The following is a 21,845-nucleotide window of genomic DNA, read 5'->3' as shown; positions in this document are numbered from 1 at the left end:
GTTACTGGACAGCAAGACCCCATATGTGGAGTGCCAACTGACAAAGATAAGATCTTGCCCCACCCCTTTGTTTACATACCACATCACTGTGGTATTGTCTGTAAATACCTTCAGGAGGACCTGGGGAGAACAGGGGATGAAAAGCCTGAAGACGCAGCAGAATGGGTCTCATCTCAGACACTAATGTGCTCCTTCTGTTGAAGAGGAGACCAGACTCCCTGCAACTTTAGGGAGCCAAAAGCTGCTCCCCATCCCACATCTGAAGCATCTGTAAACAGCTCCTGAGAGAGAAGAGGAAGATTAAAAGGGACCCCTGGATTTAAGGACAAAAACTGGATCCACCAATGAAATTCCTTCTGGAGACAAGGTAGAACTACAAGTTCTATATGATGTGCATGTCAAATTGACTTCAGGAACCACTTAAAGTTCATGTGGAGTTTGGCCAGAGGGAGCATAGGGATGCTATGAATCCCAGAGCACTCACACTCCCAGGCTGTATGAAAGGTCAGAGGAAGGAGAGAGTTTGAAAGAAGGAAATGAGAGTTAAGGCAGTGGGAGGAGGCAGGGATGCCAGCACAGATGGTCTGAATTCTGCAACTCAAGAAAAATATGATCCTGAAAAGGAATCAGAAGAGACTTTTTAAAGTTTATTGTTAACCCCAGACTCTGAAGGGAAACTGCAAAATGAAGATTTTGCAACAGGATCTCTGGAGAACATGCTTGAAAACAGGAGGTTGTTCAGATAAGGAAATACTTGGATCCCCTGAAGCCTGCAAAAAGCAATCACAGGAGCAAGCATTTAGTGAATACCCTTGGTGCAAGGTGACAGGCAAAAGGGCAAAGCAGAGAACTGAAAATGAAAGCAGAGAAATGCAAAAACTTCCTGAAAAGGGGATGGATCGGAAGATGAAGATAAATATCCTTGAGATCCGGAGACACCCTACAAGTTTCAGGAAACAAAAGAGGGAACAAAGTCTGAAGGGTCATTCGAAAAGTGGGCACCTTCAAAAAAAGTATTAATATGCAAGAGGTCTAGAATTGGTCTCAAAGTACCCTCTTTCCTGGGTACTAGAAACATCCTGGAGTAAAACCCCCTTCTCCTTTGGGGCAAAGGCAACTGTTACATAGTACCCCAAGTGAAGAGTTCCCAAAGCACCTCTGGGGAAAAAGGGGAGTTGTTCCCGAGGAATACCCATAAAGGGGGGAAGGATTTCCACAGCATGACATACCCCTGGTGAATAATGGTCAAAACCCTGGCAGAGAGACAGAAGAGAAGGGAAAAAAAAAAGAGAAAAACTGATGGACAGTACTTGGTTTACCTGGAAAGGAAGACTTCTGAGTCCCTGAAGTCTGAGTAGCCTATTAGGGTAGTTTCACTGAAATTTAGGAACAGAAGAAAAACATGTCTAGAGTTCCCGTAAAGCCTTCCTTTTATCCTGAACGGACTTAATATCCTGAAAGTACAGTTTTGTACCTACCATAAATGTAGATGGTAGAGTGCTCATACAGCTGCAGTCATTACAGATGGGGTTATCCTGCCGTCAGGCGGGTCCTCGGTCGGCCTAATTCCAAAGTCTAGGTCCGGCGTCGGTTGTCGTCACTTCTTCCCTGACGTCAGTGCGGCAGGGGTATAAAAGAGGCAGCCGACGCCATTTTCTTCAGTTTTTCTTGCGCCAGATGTCAGGTGCCCCCAGAAGGAAGGCAAACATAATGTTATGCAAAGATGCAATGCTGATAAATCAAAAACAGTAGTTGCAAGCAAATACACCATAAAAGAATACCCCAAAAAGGTTATATGAAAAGGTGTTAGTCATAAGGCCTGTCCCTAAGAGGGGATGGAGGGAGGGAAACCTGGACTGCAGCTGTATGAGCACTCGAACATCTACATTTATGGTAGGTACAAAACTGTACTATGTTCATCGTGCATACAGCTGCAGTCATTACAGATGGGTAGAATCCCAAAGCTAAGTAAGGGTGGTAGGCACTAAGTGGAACTAGGAGGGGCTAGGATGCCCTGCAGGATTGCTGTGGCAAAGCCCGCTCTAGATTGAGTATAGTGGGAGGTGATAGTGCTTGGAGAAAGTGTGCACTGAACTCCAGGTGGCTGCTTCCAAATGTCCTTGGTAGGGACCCCCCTGAGGAAGGCTGCAGAGGTAGCTGTGGCTCTGGTGGAGTGGGATCTGATGCATGCAGGCACAGTTTTTCCATGAAATGAGTAACAAAAGCGTATGCAGTGGGCTATCCATTTTGAAATTGTCTGTTTGGAAATGGCCTTTCCTTGAGCACCTGCAGCATAGGACACAGAGTTGCTCAGATTTCCTGAATGGCTTTGTCCTGTCCAAATAGTAACAAAGTTGTCTGTGAATGTCCAAGGAATGTAGTAGTCTTTCCCCTTTGTTTTGTGGATTAGGATAAAAGGTAGGTAAGTGGATAATCTGATTCAAAGCTACACTGGATACTACCTTTGGCATAAGGGCTGGTTCGTAAGGAAACTCTGTCCTGATGGAAAATGATGAATGGTTGCACAGCCATGAGGGCCTGTAGCTCCGAAACCCTGCATGCTGAGGTGATAGCCAGAAGAAAGGCTGTTTTCCATGACAAGTATTGTAGCTCTGTTGAAGAAGCTGGCTCGAAGGGAGGAAGGGTCAGCTTTTCCAATACGAAGTTGAGGTCCCAAGCAGGGACTGGTGGTTTCCTTGGAGGTTTTATATTCTTTGCCCCTCTGAGGAACTGCCTTAAGAGAATGAGAGAATAAAGGAGGATCTGTATTGTATTGTGCAGAAATGGCTGAAGCGTGGATCTTGATAGAGGAGAAGGAAAGTCCATTGTTTAACATCTCAGCTAGGTACTGTAAAATTTGAGGTATATTTATTACCCAAGGATTCTGTCCCTTTTCTTGATTCCAGGCACAAAATAGTTTCCATTTGGCGGAGTAGGCTTTTCTAGTAGAAGGTCTTCTGGCCTCCAAGATGACATCCTGCACCTCCTTGGAGAGAAGAATCTGTTGGGAAATCGAGGAATTCTCCATGCAGCTAGATTTAGGGTTTTGAGATGGCTGTGAAGGATTTTGTAGTTGTGCTGGGACAACAGAAGAGGGACTAGAGGTAGGATCCATGGTGGGGAAAGTGTCAGGCTCTTCAGGAGCGGATACCAGTGTTGTCTTGGCCAGTCTGGAGCAATGAGAATCATTTTTGGCCTCTCTGCTCTGGCTTTTAATAGAACTTTGGGCAGAAGAGGCGGGAAGGCATAGACTGTCACAATGTTGCCAAATTGAAGGAAAGTGCGTCCACTTTCCAGGCCTGTGGATGATAGGTCCTTGAACAAAATTTTTTCAACTGGCAATTTCTGTGGGTAGCAAAGAGATCTATGTCTGGCTGTCCCCATGCTGGAGTTATCTTTGTGAAAACTTGAGGATGAAACTTCCATTCGTGTGGATCTGTCACATTTCTGCTTAGGTTGTCTGCCAGTGTGTTTTCCTTCCCTGGCAGGAATTGTGCCTGTAGTTGAATTTGCAATTCCAGTGCTGTGTTCCATAGGGTCATGGCTTGCCTGCACAGGGGGTATATGAATGAGTTCCCCCCTGTTTATGTACCATATCAAAGACCTACTGCATCCAGGCCAGCTATTGATAAGGACAGACAACACCACAGTGAAGGTCATAATAGCATTTTGCACGGCTAGCATTTTCTTTTGGTTGATGTGAAGGTGCTTCTCTTTTCGGGTCCATTTTCCCTGAATGCACTGATCTGTCATGTGTGCTCCCCAGGCGTAGTCTGAGGTGTCTGTTGTGATGATTTGAGTTGCTTGAGGTACACAGAAAGGAAGACCTATGTTTCGTTGGCAAGCTTGATCCCACCACAAAAATTCCTTTTGAAGGCATGGAATGAGTGGTATAATTGCTTCCAAGCTGTGGCTGTGTTGAGACCATAAGTTTTTTAGGTACCATTGAAGTTTCCTCATATGCAGCTTTGCACATGGGATTAGTAGGATGCAAGATGCCATGAATCCCAGAGCCTGCAGGACTTTCCTTGCAGTTAGCCTGGTGAAAGTTGCCATTTTTCTGAAGTACTGAGACAGTTGCCCTTGTTTGTCTGGCGTGAGGTAGGCCATCTGGGTGGTTGTAGTCAAGCTGGCACCCAGGAAAATTATTTGTTGAGAGGGTATTAGTTTTGATTTCTTTTTGTTGACTGTGTATCCCAGGAAGTTCAACAGTTTTATTACAAACGCCAGGTGCTGCAGTAGTATGTCCTTGCTGTCCGCTTGGATCATGCAGTCGTCCAGATATGGGTAGATTTGTATCCCTTGTAGTCTGCAGAAGGCGATTACTGATGCCAGGCATTTAGTAAACACTCTGGGCGCAGTAGATAAGCCAAAGGGCAATGCAGAAAATTGGTAATGGGTTGAACCTGCAAGAAATCTGAGGTATCTTCTGCAATCTTCTCTGATAGGGACATGCAGGTATGCCTCCTTGAGGTCCAATGTTACCAGCCAAGACTCCTTGCCCAGCATGGGAAGAAGCTGCTGTAATGCGAGCATCTTGAATTTTGGCACCTGCAGATATGTGTTTAGGATGGATAAGTCTAAGATAGGTCTCCAATCTTTGTCTTTCCTTGGTACCAGGAATAGTCTGGAATAAAACCCTTGACCTTGTTCTTTTGCAGGTACCTCTTGAATTGCTTTCATGTCCATGAGAGCTGAAATTTGTTTTTGTGCCTCTGCCCTTTGATTTTGTGGTAGGTTTGGCATGCCTCTCATTTTTGGAAGGGTGTGAAAGTGGAACCTGTAGCCTCTGTCTATAATGTCCAGAATCCATTTGTCTTTTGTAACAATATGCCAATTTTTTGAGAATGTCAGTTTTCCGCCCAAAGGTGCTGCCATTAAAGCTTTGCTTGGCAGGTGTAGGGGGAAGTCATTGTGTCTGTTTTCTAAAAGACTGTGATCTATCTTCTCCACCTCTTGGGGTTGGTGCTTGCCACTGTCTGGCTCTGAAAGATCCTTGAGGTTGCCCTCTACCCCTTGGGCGTCTGTATCTGCCCCTTTGAGGTCTGTCCGTGGCTGGAAAGGACCAATTTTTTGAAGGCCAGTTTCTGCTGAAACGTGGAGGTTGTACCTGCAGGAAATCTTTCACTGTTTGCATTGATTTCGATTTTTTCCTCCATTTTCTTTAGTACCTCCTCAGCTTTAACACCAAACAATACATCTTTTTGAAGAGGTGCATCTAATAATTTAGCTTTCACATGATCTGGTAAGGTTTGCTCTTTGAGCCAAGCATGCCTATGTATAACAGACCCCATAACAGCAGCTCTACATGAGGCCTCTAAAGCATCAAAACCACACTGCAAGGTATGTTTACCCACTTGCTCTGCACCACGCAACAAATCCTGCAACTCTTAAATCTGGTTGTTCTGGTTGTGTCATCTTGCTTTTCAGCTGAGATATCAAAAACTGTTGATACTTTAACATATGGAACTGACAGTTTAATGCCCTCATGGTTAAAGTGGCCGAGGTGTACACCTTTTTCCCCTACCTTTCTAAAGCTCTGGAATCTCTCTCTGAAGGTAATGGGTTTTTAGCAGTAGAGGCCTTAATTCCCTTGGGACCCTGTGAAATTGTTTCTAGGTCAGCAGTATGGCTTTTATATAGGAACTGGTGAGAATCAGGAACCCGGTAATACCCGTCTGGTTTAACAGGAGCTGGAGGCAAAGAATCTGGATTAAGGCTGGCTTCTGTATACACATCATCTAATATATCTAAAACAGGAGGGATAGCCCAGGGGCCTATGCTGGGGGAGTAGAAGAAATTCCCTGAGCCTTTTCTTGGAATCTGAGTAATCTTGGCCTTCCCACTGAAAGTGTTCCCTCAATGTATGCAGGGTTTCCCCAAAAGAGAAGTCCTCAGGGGGGGAGACCGAGGGAATAGACTCCTCTGCATTAGAATCTTCGAATGGAGAATAGGCATAATAGTTCTGAGGTAATAGAAGCTTGATCTGAGGAAGGGTAGTCTTCCTCTAATCTGGGCCTTTTGTCAGAGGGGGGGTTGAGAACCCCTGATAAGAGTAATCAAATCCTCAGCCATTTTAAGCATCTGCTTTTTAGGCATGGTGCCTTGAGAGGGGGTCTGAGGAACCTGTTTTTTGGTTTTCATGGCTGCTTTAGATTTAGTGAAGGCTTTAATAGAGAAGGAGGAAGGCCTGAAGACCCCTTGAGAAATGGCAGGCCTGTCTAAATTCTGAGTTTCCCCGCCAGGAGTGGCGTCGGTATCTGTAGTAGGAATGGGGGCTGAGGAGCCTGCGACCTAGGGTACTGAAGACACCGGTAATGTAGTGCCATCGGTACTCAGGGGCTGCGTAGGCGCCTCGCTGAGTACCGGAGAACCGGTAGTCTGCCTTAGCGTGGTTTCAGTAGATGGTGCGGACCTCGTATGTCGGTCCTTATCTTTGCGTTTTTTGCTCAAAACTTGAGTCGGAGTATCCGACGACATAATATAATTAAATTTTTTGCCAAAAAAGTGAAGGGCGAACTCCGCCCGACGCTTAATAGTGCGCTTGTTGAATCTAGCACAAAAACGGCAGGCCGAGACGTCGTGGTCTGGGCCTAAGCAAGGTATACAGAAAGAGTGGAAATCCTTATGCGGTATTTGCTTCCCACATGAAATGCAATTATTAACTTTGTCTGAAGTCAGTCTGAGGCAAGAAAAGTTTCCCCAAAGGGGTACTTAGCTTTCAAGAAGACTTCGGCTGAAATACTTTCGTAAATCTCAGGAGCTGGCCGACTGGCACTTGCGAACTGCTTCTGCTTCGGGCACCGCGCGGCAAGAAAGACTGAAGAAAATGGAGTCGGCTGCCTCTTTTATACCCCTGCCGCACTGACGTCAGGGAAGAAGCGACGACAACCAACGCCGGACCTAGACTTTGGAATTCGGCCGACCGAGGACCCGCCTGACGGCAGGATAACCCCATCTGTAATGACTGCAGCTGTATGCACGATGAACATCGGACTTAAACAAATCAATAGCAGCTTCCCCAAACAAGTGGAATATCAAGAGGGGCATCCATCAACTCAGCCTTGATATCAGGCAATGGTTGAAGCTGAAGCCAAGGACACCTCCTCATCATTGAGCCAAATGCAGCAGCCCTAAACCAGCATCTGCTGCATCATAATTGCACTTGATGGAATTGTGAGCCATCTAATGAGAAAGTCCTAACAGGGAAAATGCAGAAGTTTTACCCTCAGTCTGGAAGATCAGAAATGACCTGACAAGCCTGAGACAGGACAGCCAAACATACCTGGCCAAGGTATGTGTAATCTTACCTAGTCTTTCCATGTTTCTGCAATCTTTATCAGAAGGAAGTAACTAGGATGAAGGAAGCAATTGAGAGGGCTTGTCAGAAGCCACAGACACCAGTGGGGGGTGAGCAGCAGTAGACTAATACAAAAAGTTACAGTCCTCAGGCACCCTATAAAGCCTCATCAGGTTTCTTGGTAGCAAGGGGCTGAGAATCAGGAGCTTTACAGGCACTGGAAAACACATCAAACAAAGCAGCCAAAACAGGAGTAAGAACAGAAGGGTTAGGGGAGTCCATTTGCAGTAACTCATACTACCTCTTATGGATTTCCAAGACCAAAGCACAATCCCATTTAAAAAAACATCATGGAGGTTTGCCCAAAAAGAAATCTCTTCAAAGGAAGCAGCAGGACTATTAGATTCCTCTTCCACTAACCCATAGTCCAAAGGAGAAGGAATTTGAGAAAAGTAAGCAAGGGATTCCTTATCAGAATACAACTCCTCAGAGGAATAATGTTCCCTGGGTCTTAAGTGGAGTAGTGGACCAAGGGGTAGCTGGAACAGAAAAACCCTGAAGAAGTTTCAATGCCATCAAAGCATTAAACAAACCCTGAGTGAAGGCCTGACACTCACTGTGTGGATCCTTAGGGGCAGGAGAAACTGGTTTAATTGTTTTTTCTTTAATGGGATGTCTGCCTTACAAAACTCTGAAGGCTCTGATCCAACATGGCATTCAATAGTAGTAGTAGAAGGAACTTCTGACTACAGAGGTACACCCCTAAGGTCCCTTGGAAATGATCAACAGTGGTTCCCCCCTGAACATCCAAAATGGACATCTGGAAAGCCAGATCCCCGCTGGCCTCCAACCCGGCCACATCACTGGAATCTTAACAAACCTGGGTGAACCTCCAGGCACTCACAAATGCCCAGCAGAGGCCTGACAGTGGGAGATTCTGGCATAGGCTTCTTAGCCTTCTTCACTGATGGCTGTCCCTCGGGGCAGAACATTTCCTGCACAGTATCTCTCTCAAAAAGTTTGTTGCTGAATCTTTTTTGGTGCTGTATCTTTGAGAAAGTCTACTATGCAACATTTTTGGTACTAAAACCACACAGAACAGGACATATGGTCATGCAAGGTGCCAAGGCAAAACAGAAACTGCTCATGGCAGTCTTTATGGGGAATCTGTCTCCCACACTGGCATTTACCCTTTTTGGATGAGATGAAACCACACAAGCAGCAACCCCCCCCCCCCCCCACAAATGTAAAAAAGAAACCTCAATGGGGCACTTATCTGCAATGGCTTGGAAACCAGCAACAGAATGTAGGCATTCAGACAGACAAGAGATGGCATACAGACTGGCAGCAAAGAAGTTCTGAGGATGGTACATCTAGACGTCACCTTTATGTCTGACTATACGTGAAGAGCACACGTGTGATGTACAACATACCTCAAAAGCAACCCAAGGCTTTGGTATACTGGCCGGACATCGGGCTGCCTTAGGCAGGGAATCCCAAATGTAATGAATACTGCAACAGTGATATGGAATGACAATATAAGGTTGCAGGCAAGGGCAAAAAAACACTGCTGATGTTGCCTGAATAAGAGACCTTTCACTCAGCAGAGGGATATAAATGGGTCCGGATAACAAATGGAAGACCTGGTGGTCAGTGGGACAAAATGTGCATTAACAAATTATGTTTTTTCTGTTTCAACAAAGTAAAGAACTGAATTAACACCATACTGACTACTTCCCATATCTTGCAGGGTTATTGTTACCTATGTGTAAGGCTAGGGCTTGCTACAAATGTTCTGATGTCAGGTAGTTAAAATGCAAGTCTCTGAACACAAAATGCTGAATGAAAAAGACAACACAAATAGCAAGGTTCAGCCTATGTATGTCAAGCTGCATCCATCTCCTGTACTGGCCTCATGAAAAGCTACCATTTATTACTGAGACTGGACTACATAATTTGCAGCAGCATAGCTGCAACTGATGTCAGAAATGCCAAGTATGAAAGAGAACTGCTTGACAGATTACACACAGTCATGGTGAGAATCAATGCTATTCTTAGCCAAGATACCTACTAAAATTACCTTGCTTGGAGGAAGACCCTAATTTGTGCTCCAAACCAAGCCGCAAAACAAGGACCCTTCAACCAAAGCATTACATGATGTTGCCACAAGCAATAAATACAGAGAGACAAGAAACCCGGAAAATAAAAAAAATCTGTTCTCGGACTTTACCAGGTTTAAAAGTCTGATGCCTTTTTTGAGCCAAGCTAGTATGTCACCATATAGGATCCCCAAAACTAAACCGCTCACAGTACTAAAATGTTAGCGGTTGTGAGTGACATTACCTTTAAAGCCAACATTTTTCTGGTTTCTAGTGTTGTGTCCTTTTTCTCTGACTGTTCCATCTCTTCACAAATTTTCTTATAATCTCCAGGGTCACAAACTACTGTCACACGAGCATGGTTCTTTGCAGCTGCACGCAGGAGTGTAACACCACCTGTTAACACAAGGCACAAGATGTGAATTCACACTACCTGCATAGAAAAAACAAAAAACACACTCCTTCACACCTTGTTTTAGTAAAACCACAGGTAATTTGACCTTTGTAACTTATCCATTTCAACTATCACTGGTAAGGTAAAGGAGTTTAAACTTTAAGAAATGGCTGCACAAAATGCTGGAGAAGAGTTTTTGATAGTTATACCACAACAATAAACTGTACATTTTCTGGCACCTGCTCAAAGACATAAAAGGCAAAGGTAACCATTAACCTGGGTTATGCAGTATAAAGCCAAGCTCTTGGGACATTACCAGAAGAGAGAAAGGCATTCCTTAAGGGGCTGCCCATGCAAACCTCTTTACTATCAGCACAGGTTTGGAATCTTGCTCTTGCAGTGCACATGGCATTACTTTGTACAAGCTCAACAGATGCACCTGTGCAACGTTCAGTTGTCCAAGCAGCCAGAGCTAGATGGCTCTAAGGCTGTTTTGGTCAAACTAGAGCACTTTCCTCAAAGCTACCAAATCTAATGCCGCCCCCACCACAGGAGGAGATTACTCATCTTTGTAATTTATGCAGGTTGAAGGGAGGATTGTCAATTTTCTGCATCAGTGCCTAAAAAACAAACATTCAGTTTCTGTGAACAGTACCATATTCATTAAATAAATACCTAACCTTATTAATCCTGAAAAGGCACTGCCCTTCATCCACATCTACATAAAGTTCACACTATAAATTTATAGGAAATAACTTATTTCAAGCCACCCCTATGCAACTTCTGCCATACTGGAATACACATCACTAAATTTGTAAAGTTAACTGCTCTAGTCGACTCAAATATTGTCAAAGCTACAAAATTAAACTTTTAGTAAAGGTTGGACAATAAAGGAAAGAAATATTTTTAAGAAACTATATATTTACAGTTGAGACAGCGTTATCAAAACCACCACATGGCAAGGCATACTTGACTAAGATCTCCTACCCATTTATGCCTCAGTAGTCCTACTGTGATTTATCAATATGACAGTGTGGCACATCCTTTCAGCAGGTCTCCTTCACTTACAAAGTAGTGCTGCAAATCTCATGTGGAGAAAATAAAAATAAAGTGTGAACTAGAAACGTCAGATTAGGAAAAACACCTGCTCACTAGCTGGTATCAATAGTAGTTATCCTGTAACTATGTACATTGAACCTCCACAAATATTACAGCTAACCATACATCTGAGTAAGCTGTAGGACCAAGCTCAGTCCCAAAGACCGACTACAAACACCCTTCAATGACGTGCTATACAACATTTTAAAGCAGCCACTGTTCAACCCTCAACCTGTATAAGCTAGCTTCTCATTCTGCAGTCTTCCTATTTGGCAGTTACTGCAAGCTGGAAGACTATCATGACAGTTCTAGGAAGAGGTCTGAGCACCTCATAACTTCAGGTATCAGGTCCTTTGAGTGCCTGATCTACTGCTGCTATACACGTTTGGTAGGACTGGTCTTAAATGCCATGACTGGTTAACTGGGCTTTTCTTAACAGCCCACTGGCTCATGACAATGAGCCCAACCCCCCCCCACACACACACCCATATCTACCTAAATGAGACTTCCTTTAGCTATTTGGCTGTACCAACCTCCATTTGTTTCTACAGGACAAGGACAGACCAGCCCTCACATTAGCTATTTGCCGACTGCCTATGCTCAAACTAGCATAGTCATGATGTAACATGCTCCTTAAAGTCTTAAATTCTACAAAGTTTTGAAAAAAAAAAAAAAAAAAAAAAAAAAAACATTTACTACCAGGTTTCCCTTATGGATCTTTGCTCTGCTTAATTAGAACCACAAAGGTTCATGGCAAGTACTAGACTAGTTGTCCTTACAGTCCATTTTAAGCCTAGACAGTTTCCCTTTTTGTGCTCAAAAATAACCGATCCCATTTCGTTATAGACTGGCCGGACCCATCACATGGTCGATAGTTGCATATAACCCCCAATGAGAAAAAATGGTAAACCACAGATAATGAGAAGACTCGTGCATGGGATAAAGCATTTAGGCGCTACCTCTGCCCATTAGTACAGGGGCAGTCCTGCGGGTAAAGTTTCTGTTTCCCCAATATAGATCTAAGCTGTTCGATTATGGACAAGGATGAATTTTATGGGGATGGGGAGTGTCACACTGGACTTTTACTGGCATAATCCTTCAGCTAGTTGCTAATCACTCTGGATCACTGTTCAGATTCCCAGCCTGGGTAAGAAAGTACAGTTGTGTACACTTACCATAAATGTAGATGTTAGAGTGTATTCACTGTTGCAGTCATCACATTTGAGTTATTTGCCTGCAGGTAGCCCTCAGCCAGCCCGAATACCAGTCTTCAGATTTCTGCTTCAGATGCTGTCACTTCTTCCATGACGTCAGGGGTATAAAAACATGCAGCCGATCAGTTTTTCTTGCCCCAGATGCCAGGTGCCCCCACAATAGGAAGCAATTATATGGTATGTAAGCCCCCAGCAAAAAGCAAATACACATGATATAATATATGCCAAACAAGAAGGAAAGGTACAGCCAAGAGAAGTCAGGGGGCTGGAGGGAGAGTAACCATGGCTGCAACAGTGAATACACTTGAACATCTACATTTATGGTAAGTGTACACAATTGTATTATGTTCTTCGTGTTTCACTGTTGCAGTCATCACATTTGGGTTGATTCCCAAAGCTAATAAAGGGTGGAGGCAGTTAAAGAGCATTAGGGCTAGCAACCAGGCACTGTAAGACTGCTGTGGCAAATCCAGCTCTGGATTTAGAAAAGATAGGCAGGTGGTAATGCTTGGTGAAGGTATGTACAGAGCTCCAGGTAGCAGCTTCCAGATGTCCCTGGTAGGGACTCCTCTGAGAAATGCCACAGAGGTAGATGCAGCCCTGGTGGAATGTGATCTTATCCCCCTGTGGGGTAGGTTTTCCATGGTGCTTGTAGCAGAAATGGATGCAATGGGCTATCCATTTGGAAATGGTTTGCTTTGAAATGGCCTTCCCCTCTGCCCCTGCAGCAAAGCTAACTAGCAGCTTGTCAGATTTTCTGAGAGGCTTAGTTCTGTCCAAATAGAATCTAAGCTGTCTGTGCACATCCAGGGAATGCAGTATCCTTTTCCCCTTATTTTGAGGATTAGGGAAAAAGTAGGCAAATGAATAGACTGGTTTTGAGCCACACTAGACACCACCTTGGACATAAAGGATGGATTAGTTCTGAGGGAAACCCTGTCCCGCCTGGAAGATGATGAAGGGTTCCACTGCCATGGGGGCCTGTAATTCAGACACTCTTCTTGCTGAAGTGATGGCTAGAAGTAAGGCTGTTTTCCAAGAAAGGAATTTCAACTCTGCTGTAGCAGCTGGTTCAAAGGGGGAAGAGTGAGTTTTTCCAATACAAAGTTAAGGTCCCAGGCTGGAATAGGAGCTTCCTGGGGGGATCTTAAAATGTTGGCTCCTCTAAGGAATTGCTTTAGCAGGGGATAAGAGAAGAGGGGTGGCTCAGTATTATAATGTGCTGAAATGGCAGAGGCATGAATCTTAATTGGAGAAAGATAGGCCCTTGTGGAGCATTTCTGTTAAAATGATCTAGAATATGAGGTAAGCTGGGCACGGTTGTGCCCATCCCCTGAGACTGGCTACAGGAACAGTATCTTTTCCACTTCTCTGAATAGGATTTTCTAATACTAGGCCTCCTTACCTCAAGAATGACATCCAGCACCTGCTTACGGGGGGTTGCTAGAGGCGAGCTCAGGGAATTAGCCAGACTGCAAGGTTCAGGGTCTGGAGCTGAGGGTGCAGAATCTGGCCCACCTGTTGGGACAGCAGAGAAGGGGTCTGAGGCAGTTGCAGCACTGTCAGACTGCGCAAAAGGGGGTACAACAGTGCTGGCGTGGCCAGTCTAGGGCGATCAGTATTATCCTTGGCTTGTCCTATTTGATCTTTAGTAGAACCTTCGAGAGGAGAGGCAGAGGGGGAAGGCATAAATTGAGAGGCTTTCGCAGGTAAAGGACAGGGCATCCACTTTCCAAGCTTGACTGTGGGGAGTTCTGGTGCAGGATTTGTTCAATTGGTAGTTCTGAGGGGAGGAAAACTGGTCTACCTCTGGTGTCCCCCATTTGTTCAAGAGCTTGAATATTTTGGGTTCCAGTTTCCATTCGCATGGGTCCATGAGATTTCTGCTCAAGTCGTCTGCTAGTGAATTTGGTTTGCCTGGCAAGCATTGAGCTTGCAGTTTCACTTGGTAGCTCAAGGCTGTGTTCCACAGAGCCATGGCTAGTCTGCAGAGTGGGTAGGAATGGGTTCCCCCCTGCTTGTTTATGTACCACAAAACTGTGGTGTTGTCTATCTTTACCAATACTTGTCCTGGAAAAATAAGGTCTTTGAAGGCTGTCAGAGCCTTCTGTACAGCTAACATTTCTTTTTGGATTGATATGCAGGTTCATCTGTGTTGGGTTCCACTTGCCCTGAATGCACTGCCCTGCCATGTGAGCCCCCCATGCATAGTCTGAGGAGTCTGTTAGGGTTTGGGCGGCAGAGGGTACAGTGAAAGGGGGTCCCTTGTTGTGGTAGCAGGCCTCTGCCCACCAAAGGAAGTCTGCTCTTAGACAAGGAATGATAGGGATCATTGTTTCCAGGTCCTGAGAATGTTGACACCATAGACTTTTTAGATACCACTGAAGTTTCCTCATATGCAGTCTTGCTCATGGAATTAACAAAATGCAAGAGGACATGAACCCCAGGGCTTGCAGGATTTTCCTTGCAGACAGATGGGTATTTGTGGCCAATAGGTTGAAGTAGGTTGTCAAACTTATTCTCTGGAGTGAGGAATGCCCTCTGGGAAATTGTGTTCAAGCTTGGTCCCAGGAATACAATCTGCTGGCAGGGTACTAGGTGTGATTTATTGTCGTTGATGGTGTACCCCAGAGAGGTTAGAAGTGTCCTTACAAATGCCAGGTGTTGTAATACCAAGTCCTGACTTTCTGCCTGAAATTAGGAAATTGTCCAAGTATGGGTACATCTGAATATTTCTCTGCCTGCAAAATGCAATGGCTGGAGCTACGCACTTTGTGAATACCCTGGACGCAGTAGATAAGCCAAAGGGAAGTGCAGAGAACAGACGGTGCATGGAGACCACCCTGAAACGTAGGTATTGTCTGCAGGATTCCCTTATTGGGATGTGCAGGTAAGCTTCTTTTAAGTCTAGGGTTGCCAGCCAGGCATCCTTAGCTCGCATAGGAAGAAGCTGTTGAAGAGTTAGCATTTTGAATTCTGGAACCACCAGAAAGGTGTTGAGAATAGACAGGTCCAGGATAGGACGCCAGGAGTTTTCTTTTCTGGGAACCAGGAAGAGTCTAATAAAAACCTTGTCCCCTTTGTTCTGCTGGGACAGGTTGAATAGCCCTGATACTGAAGAGAGCACTTGTTTTTGGGCCTCTGCCCACTGACTTGGAGGGATGTCTGTCCATCCACTTAGGGTTGGGAGTGAGTGGAAGTGGAATTTGTATCCTAAAGAAGCGATGTTTAAAACCCATTTGTCTTTGGTAATGAGTTCCGAGTTTTTTGCATGCAGGGCGAGCTTTCCTCCTAAGGAAGCGAGTAGTTGAGCAGGGCTTGGAAGAGTTAAGGATAAGTCATTGTGCCATTTTTCCACAGGGGGTGGCTTACTACTCCCTGCTTTGGAAGTGGGAGCCTCCCACTGGTTAGATCTGTGTACAGCCTGAGACTGAAGTCTTGGTGGTCTGCTGTTCCTGGGTTTGGACTGCGAAGGCCTGGAAGGGATTGGAAAAGACCAGTTCTTTGAAGGCCAATGCCTACTGAATCGAGGAGACTGTACAGGTAAGAAATCTTTAACAGGTTTGCATAGATTTAGCTTTTTCCTCCATCCTTTTGAGGAAGACTTCTGCTTTGTTGCCAAAAATGCGGTCTTGGCTTAAGGGTAATTTAGCTTTAACATGATCTGGCAAGTTTTGTTCCTTAAGCCAAGCATGCCTTCTAAGTACAGACCCAGTGACAGCAGCCCTGCAAGATGCTTATAAAGCATCAAAACCACATTGCAAAGCATGTTTATCAACTTGTTCAGCAGAATGCATTAACTCTTACAAATCTGTGTTCAGCACAGTCGGGAATCAACATCATTTTCTGTTTAAGTAGTCCCATAATATGCTGCTGATACTTTAACATATTGAACTGGAATTTTAACGCCCCAATGGCCACAGTAGCAGAAGTGTATACCTTCTTACCCCATATGTCTAAAGCTGTACAGTCCCTATCAGAAGGGGTAGGATTTTTGGCAGTAGTAGCCTCAATGCCTTTTGGTCCTTGGGAAATGATCTCTGGATTCACAGTAGGATTCTTCGAGAGAAATTTGAGAGAGTCAGGTAATCTGCAGTACCTGGGAGATGGAGGCAAAGTGTCTGGGGTAAGGCTGAACTCCAAGAAAACATCTACAATCTCCAGAAAAAGAGGGATAGCTAGAGGCCTGTGTTGAGGCAGGAATTAAAATTCCCCAAGTCTCTTTTTGGACTCAGAATAGTCCTGGCTTTCCCAGCAGAAATGCTCCCCCTAAGAGTATGCAAGGTTTCACCAAAAGAAAAATCTTCTGAAGGGGAAGCAGAGGGAATGGAATCCTCTGCATCAGAATCCTCATAAGTAGATTAGGGTAAATCTTGGTAGTCGGAAGGAACAGAGATATCAGATTCCTGATCAAAAGGACCAGAAAGAAAATCAGTTCTAGGTCTCTTAGAGATGGAAGGCTGGCTTCCCCTAATTAAGGTAATAAGGTCTTCAGCCACTTTAATCATTTGATTTTGAGGCATATGGGCCTGAGAATGCGGTTTGGTCATCTATTTTCTAGGAGCAGTGCGAGCTGTATGCCTGAGGAATTCGGTATTCTTAGCTTGAAACAAAGTCATCGGTTTAATATGAAAATCAGTAGGCCTGAATATACCCTCAGAAGCCGGTGCCTGCACAGCGGCTCCGGACCCATCAAGACATCCGCAGATCCCATAGTCGAAGTATCTCGTGGCATACCGGACTCCAAATGGGTCTCCGTAGAGGCCTGCGAATCTGTAGTAGCGGGCATCAGGGGCTGCGAAAGCAGCTCACAGAGTACCAGCAGACTGGCTTAACGGAGGAGTCCTCGGCAGTTCTGGACCTATGCGGTCTGTCTCCATCTATCCTTATGTCTTTTTCACAAGATCAGAAGTTGGATGGCTTAACAAAGCCATTTCGGAGCCCGGGGATTGAGAACGAAAGTATCTAGCTACAAAAATAGCTAGACAACGAATCCGACGCAGGAATCCAAAGACTCTGGTATTCAGGCCAGCTGAGGGCTACCTGCAGGCAGATAACCCAAATGTGATGACTGCAACAGTGAAACACTAAGATCAACTTTAGGCTTACTGCTGTAGTTTTCTGTATTTCCCTGTCTAGCAATATTTGACTGGCTTATTTCATTGAATAGTCAGGTCTGCCGAAAATATCATTGGTGCTAGTTTTCCCTCCTTACAGGACCTGTACTATTCTAGAGTCATGAAAAGGGCAGGGAAATCACCACCGACCCTTCACATCAAGGCCACCATCTTCTTGAACTATTACCATCAGCCAGACGTAGATTAATATGCAACAAAGCAAACCGATACAAGAACTGTTTTTTTCCACAGGCCATCAAGTTTATAAATGGTTAACTCAGCTTATTACGTCAGGGAATTCTTTCTCCAAGCCTCTGACTATTCTGCAGTATTGTTTACATATTATTGTTAATACTGGCTTCTTTCAAGAGTTTTTCAGTATTTCTTGCACCGAGTTGCACTTTGCACCTTGTATGTATATGTACATTTACTTTTTTGTCTTAACAGTTGCATGTATATCGCTTATGTAATTCATACTTTGAGAGTCAGACCAGTAAACCAGAGAAATTCCTTGTACGCATGCATACTTGGCCAATAAATGTGATTCAGATTAATACTGTGTGCGTTATACGTGATAACTTTCTGGGGATCTTGATAGTCCTTTGCACCCCTGCATCTACTGCTCATTTGCAACTTTTGCATGCCAGCACTGGGTCTATGTTTCTCCCTAACATATCACTGATTCATCTCTTTACTAGCTCACTCCTTTCTCAACTGCTATCAACTCTGACTCTGGTGCTATGGGTCTCTTCGGCCTTCCTAGAGGGAGCCAGATATATCCACAGCTCCCATTGGCTGTCTACTAGATTGTTTATTCCACATATCAGACAGAGGACAGCTAGCCAAACTTTGCAAGTCTTGACTGCTTAACCCTGGCATGCAATTCATTCCCTGTTCGTCACAACTGTACATCTCTTTTCTGATGTAAAAGACTTCCTAGTGCCAAGTACTTGGCTTGCTAGGACGTTGTAACCAAAGTAGCCAAACTGCAGGCTTTAAGGATTGTCAGCATGTAGACCTATAAGCAGAGACCCTCTCCCACAATGTTCCGGAGATGTTAAGGATAAAACTGTAATCCAAGAGTTGTCAGACACTTCAAAGAAATATTCACCAGTGTCTGCAGAAGTTTGTTTATTTTTTTTTTTAACTGAAGCACAAATGTCTCCAAACTGTTTTCCCCATTTCTGCTGCATTGCTACTTCATTTGTTATACTGCAAAATACTAACACTTCACCAAAACCACAATAAAGCGTGGTAATTTAGTCGTTCTCAGTGCAAAACAAACTCAAACTTTGCAATTACAAAAGAGAATCTCTCTTACAAAAGAGAATATTGCTTACAAGTGGATTATATAAATAAAAGTGGGACATAAAGACCTACATGCTCCAAACCTGGTCATGAGAAAGCAGTGAAGACCTATAATTAGAAAAGGCCCTATTGTACATTACCTCAGATTGAGTTTGCAATTTACAGGAAGATGAAACATATATATATATATATATATATATATATATATATATATATATATATATATATATATATATATATACACACATATACATATACATAAATAGGAGAACAAACCATGTCCAAGGTGAAAACCCTAATGCTTCAGGACAAGCTTATGAACCTCCAGGAAATCTTGGAAGGGGAAGGAATGTGGGATGTCAAGAATGAATGAAGATAAACAACCCAGATGGAACGTTCTGGTGAGTACATAACTTCTTTATCTGATGTTGTCAATCTTTGTTTATTCTTGACAGTTGGGACAGTCCCCAGCTACCTATACCCTGGGTGGCCTTATGAAAGGATACTCCTGAGAACCATAAAGCCAAAGGATACTCTTCCCCTGGAGACCATATCCAATTTGTAATGAGTGATAAAGGTATGAAGGGTTGCCCAAGTTGCAGCCACGCATATTTCATCCAGAGGCACCTTGGAATGAAAAACAGCTGAAGTGACAATAGATTTGGTTGAGTGAGCCCGGACAGGCACAGGTATTTTACGATTGCATTACCTTTACTTATGAACAAAACACTTTAACCATTTAGAAACCGGTTTACCTATCCTTGGTCCTGAAAAGGAGACAGACAGTTGGTCTGAAGTTCTACAATCCTTAGTTCTATCAAGATAAAACCTCAACTGTCTGGACGTTTAACAGATGCCGACAGTATTCGCATTTGTTAGAGAACTTTGGAAAGAAAACTGGAAAAATGTATGGAATGACTGATGTTTGACTGAGACCACCTTAGGAAGGAATGAAGGGTTACTCCTCTAGGACACACTGTCTTTATGAAGATTATATATGGAGGTTTCACAAAAAGTGCCTGTATTTCTGAAACCCCTCTGGCAGAAGTAATGGCCACCAAAAATGGTTTTCTAGGAAAGAAACTTGAGATGCCAAGTAGCAGCTGGATCAAAGGGAGATAACACTAACTATTGCAAAATGGATGCAAGATCCCATGGAGGTAACGGATCCTTGAATGGAGGTTTGATATGTAGGCTTCCCTTAAACACTTTGCATAAGCAATTGGAAATAAAAAATTAGTCATCGCAGCCATTGTGAAAATTAGAGATGGCTGCTAAGGTAACTTAACAGTTGAAGCAGACGCACCTTGGTTGAAGAGGTTCGCTAGAAAATCTAAAATGTAAGCTTTGTGGCCCATCTGATAAATATGCGTAATACTATAGTGCAGTAAACTAGTTAGGTAGGAGTTCTAATCTTGGTCCTGGCAAATGTAAAGGATCCAAATTATTCTTAGAAGCCCAGACAAAATCTTTTCCATTTACAGGAATACAGTTTCCTGGTGGATGGTCTATGAGAAGCCAGAAGAATTTTTCTGACAGGGGAAGTAATATTAGATTGCCTGGCGACTAATGGAATTGGAGGAAACAAGACGCGAGTTTGAGGGAATGAAGGTCTGGATGCAACAGAAGATCCAGAACTGGGTCCAGAATCCAAGGTTGATGCACCAAGTGAGACCACAGGAAAAGAAAGCAAAACTTGCCTGGGCCAAAACAGGGCAATGAGGATTACTCTGGGTTTTCTTCAGAAAAAGGGGAATGGGGGAAATGCATAAAGGAGACCCAGGGGCAAATCTAGGAGGACAGCATCTCTTGGTGACTCTCCCTGCGGAGAGGAGTAGGGCAAAGTATGCACTGCACTTGTTTACTGAGGAAACTAGGTTGCAGCAAGGCTCGCCCCATCGGAGAGATATTTGTTTTCTCACTTTGGGATTTAGAGACCACTCTGGCAGCAGTAGGCTGCGTCTAGACAACTTGTCCGCTATCACGCCGGAACTCCTATGGATGTGCACTGCCACAAGAAAGCGGTTGGAAGATATTGCCCATTGCCAAACTCAGAGTTCTTGGCAGGGGGGTAGGATTTGGTTCCCCCTTGGTTGCCGATATATCAGACCACAAACATGTCTGACTGGATTGCAACCACTCCTGGAGGAAGAGCATTTTGAAAGGCTTGCAACGCTAGGAGCATTGCTCTCCTCTCCAGGACACTGATGTGCAAGTTGGCCTCTTGGGAAGATTAAATGTCTTGGACTGTCTTTCCCAGATAATGTCACCCCACCCATCTGGGAGGGGTCTGTGGTCACTATGGCCTTGGGCTGAGGGGGAACAAAAGGCAGCCTCCATAAGGATCTCGGACTCCATCCACCAAGACGGATCTTTGTTGCAAGTTTCTGCTAAGATCGGATGACTTATACGAGTAAGGATGGACTATTGTAAGGCTAGAATCCACTGAAGTATTCTGATGTGAAACTGTGCCACAAGAGCTAGGGTGATTGCTGCTGCCATTGATCACAGGGTTTGAAGAAGAGCGGGCACATTTCGTTAAGAAGGATTGGACTTTGCATTTTACCTTTTGCGGTCTGTGAAGGGGTAGAGAGGCTACACAGGAGATTGTATCGAGTCGGGTCCCGATGAACTCCAAGTCTTTGAGTGGGGGACAGCTGACATTTCTCGTAGTTCACTGCGATGCCTAGGGGCTTGAAGAGATGTATGATGAAAGTACAGTTTTGTACCTACCATAAATGTAGATGTCCGATAGGAATGCATCTGCAGTCCTTACAAATGGGTAGTCCTGTCATCAGGCAGCCCTTCGGTCGGCCGGATTCCAAAGTCTGGGTCTGGCTTCGGCTGGTGTCGCGCTTCACCCGACGTCATAGCTGCAGTTTTTCGGGTATAAAGGCATCAGCCGACGCCATTTTCCTCAGTGTTTCTTGCCCCAGATGCCAGGTGCCCTCTTGGATGGCTAAATTTGGATAAATGCCAATGTTTCCAAATAGTAGAGAGCAAAACACATTAAATAAGCATGTATGTACAAATATACAAACAAATACACCATAATAGATCCCCCCCAAGCTAGCTGAAGGATGGCAAATACCCTAGGAGTACCACAGAGGGGAAGGTGGGTGGGTAATCCTGACTGCAGATGCATTCCTATCGGACATCTACATTTATGGTAGGTACAAAACTGTACTATGTCCTTCAAGGATGCATCTGCAGTCCTTACAAATGGGTAGAATACCATAGCTAAACTAGGGGAGGAGGAAAAAGGAGAGATTATGGTGTAGTTAGGATCCCTTGCAAAACAGCAGTGGCAAAACC

General features: G+C 44.3%; 1 protein-coding gene across 1 annotated transcript in view; it reads right to left on the bottom strand.

Annotated features, from left to right (window-relative positions):
* The window catches only part of ATIC (5-aminoimidazole-4-carboxamide ribonucleotide formyltransferase/IMP cyclohydrolase), a 1,003,526-nt gene that overhangs the window by 822,819 nt on the left and 158,862 nt on the right, over nucleotides 1-21,845 (bottom strand). The window contains exon 6 of the mRNA XM_044075723.1: nucleotides 9,644-9,795. Within this exon, the coding sequence (XP_043931658.1) occupies nucleotides 9,644-9,795 (152 nt within the window). The remainder of the gene's footprint in view (nucleotides 1-9,643; nucleotides 9,796-21,845) is intronic.

The sequence above is a fragment of the Protopterus annectens genome, chromosome 6.part1 (assembly GCF_019279795.1).
Source record: "Protopterus annectens isolate FY-2018-M chromosome 6.part1, PAN1.0, whole genome shotgun sequence".
In the NCBI taxonomy this organism is placed as follows: Eukaryota; Metazoa; Chordata; order Ceratodontiformes; family Protopteridae; genus Protopterus; species Protopterus annectens.
This window is presented reverse-complemented; position numbering and strand designations above follow the sequence as displayed.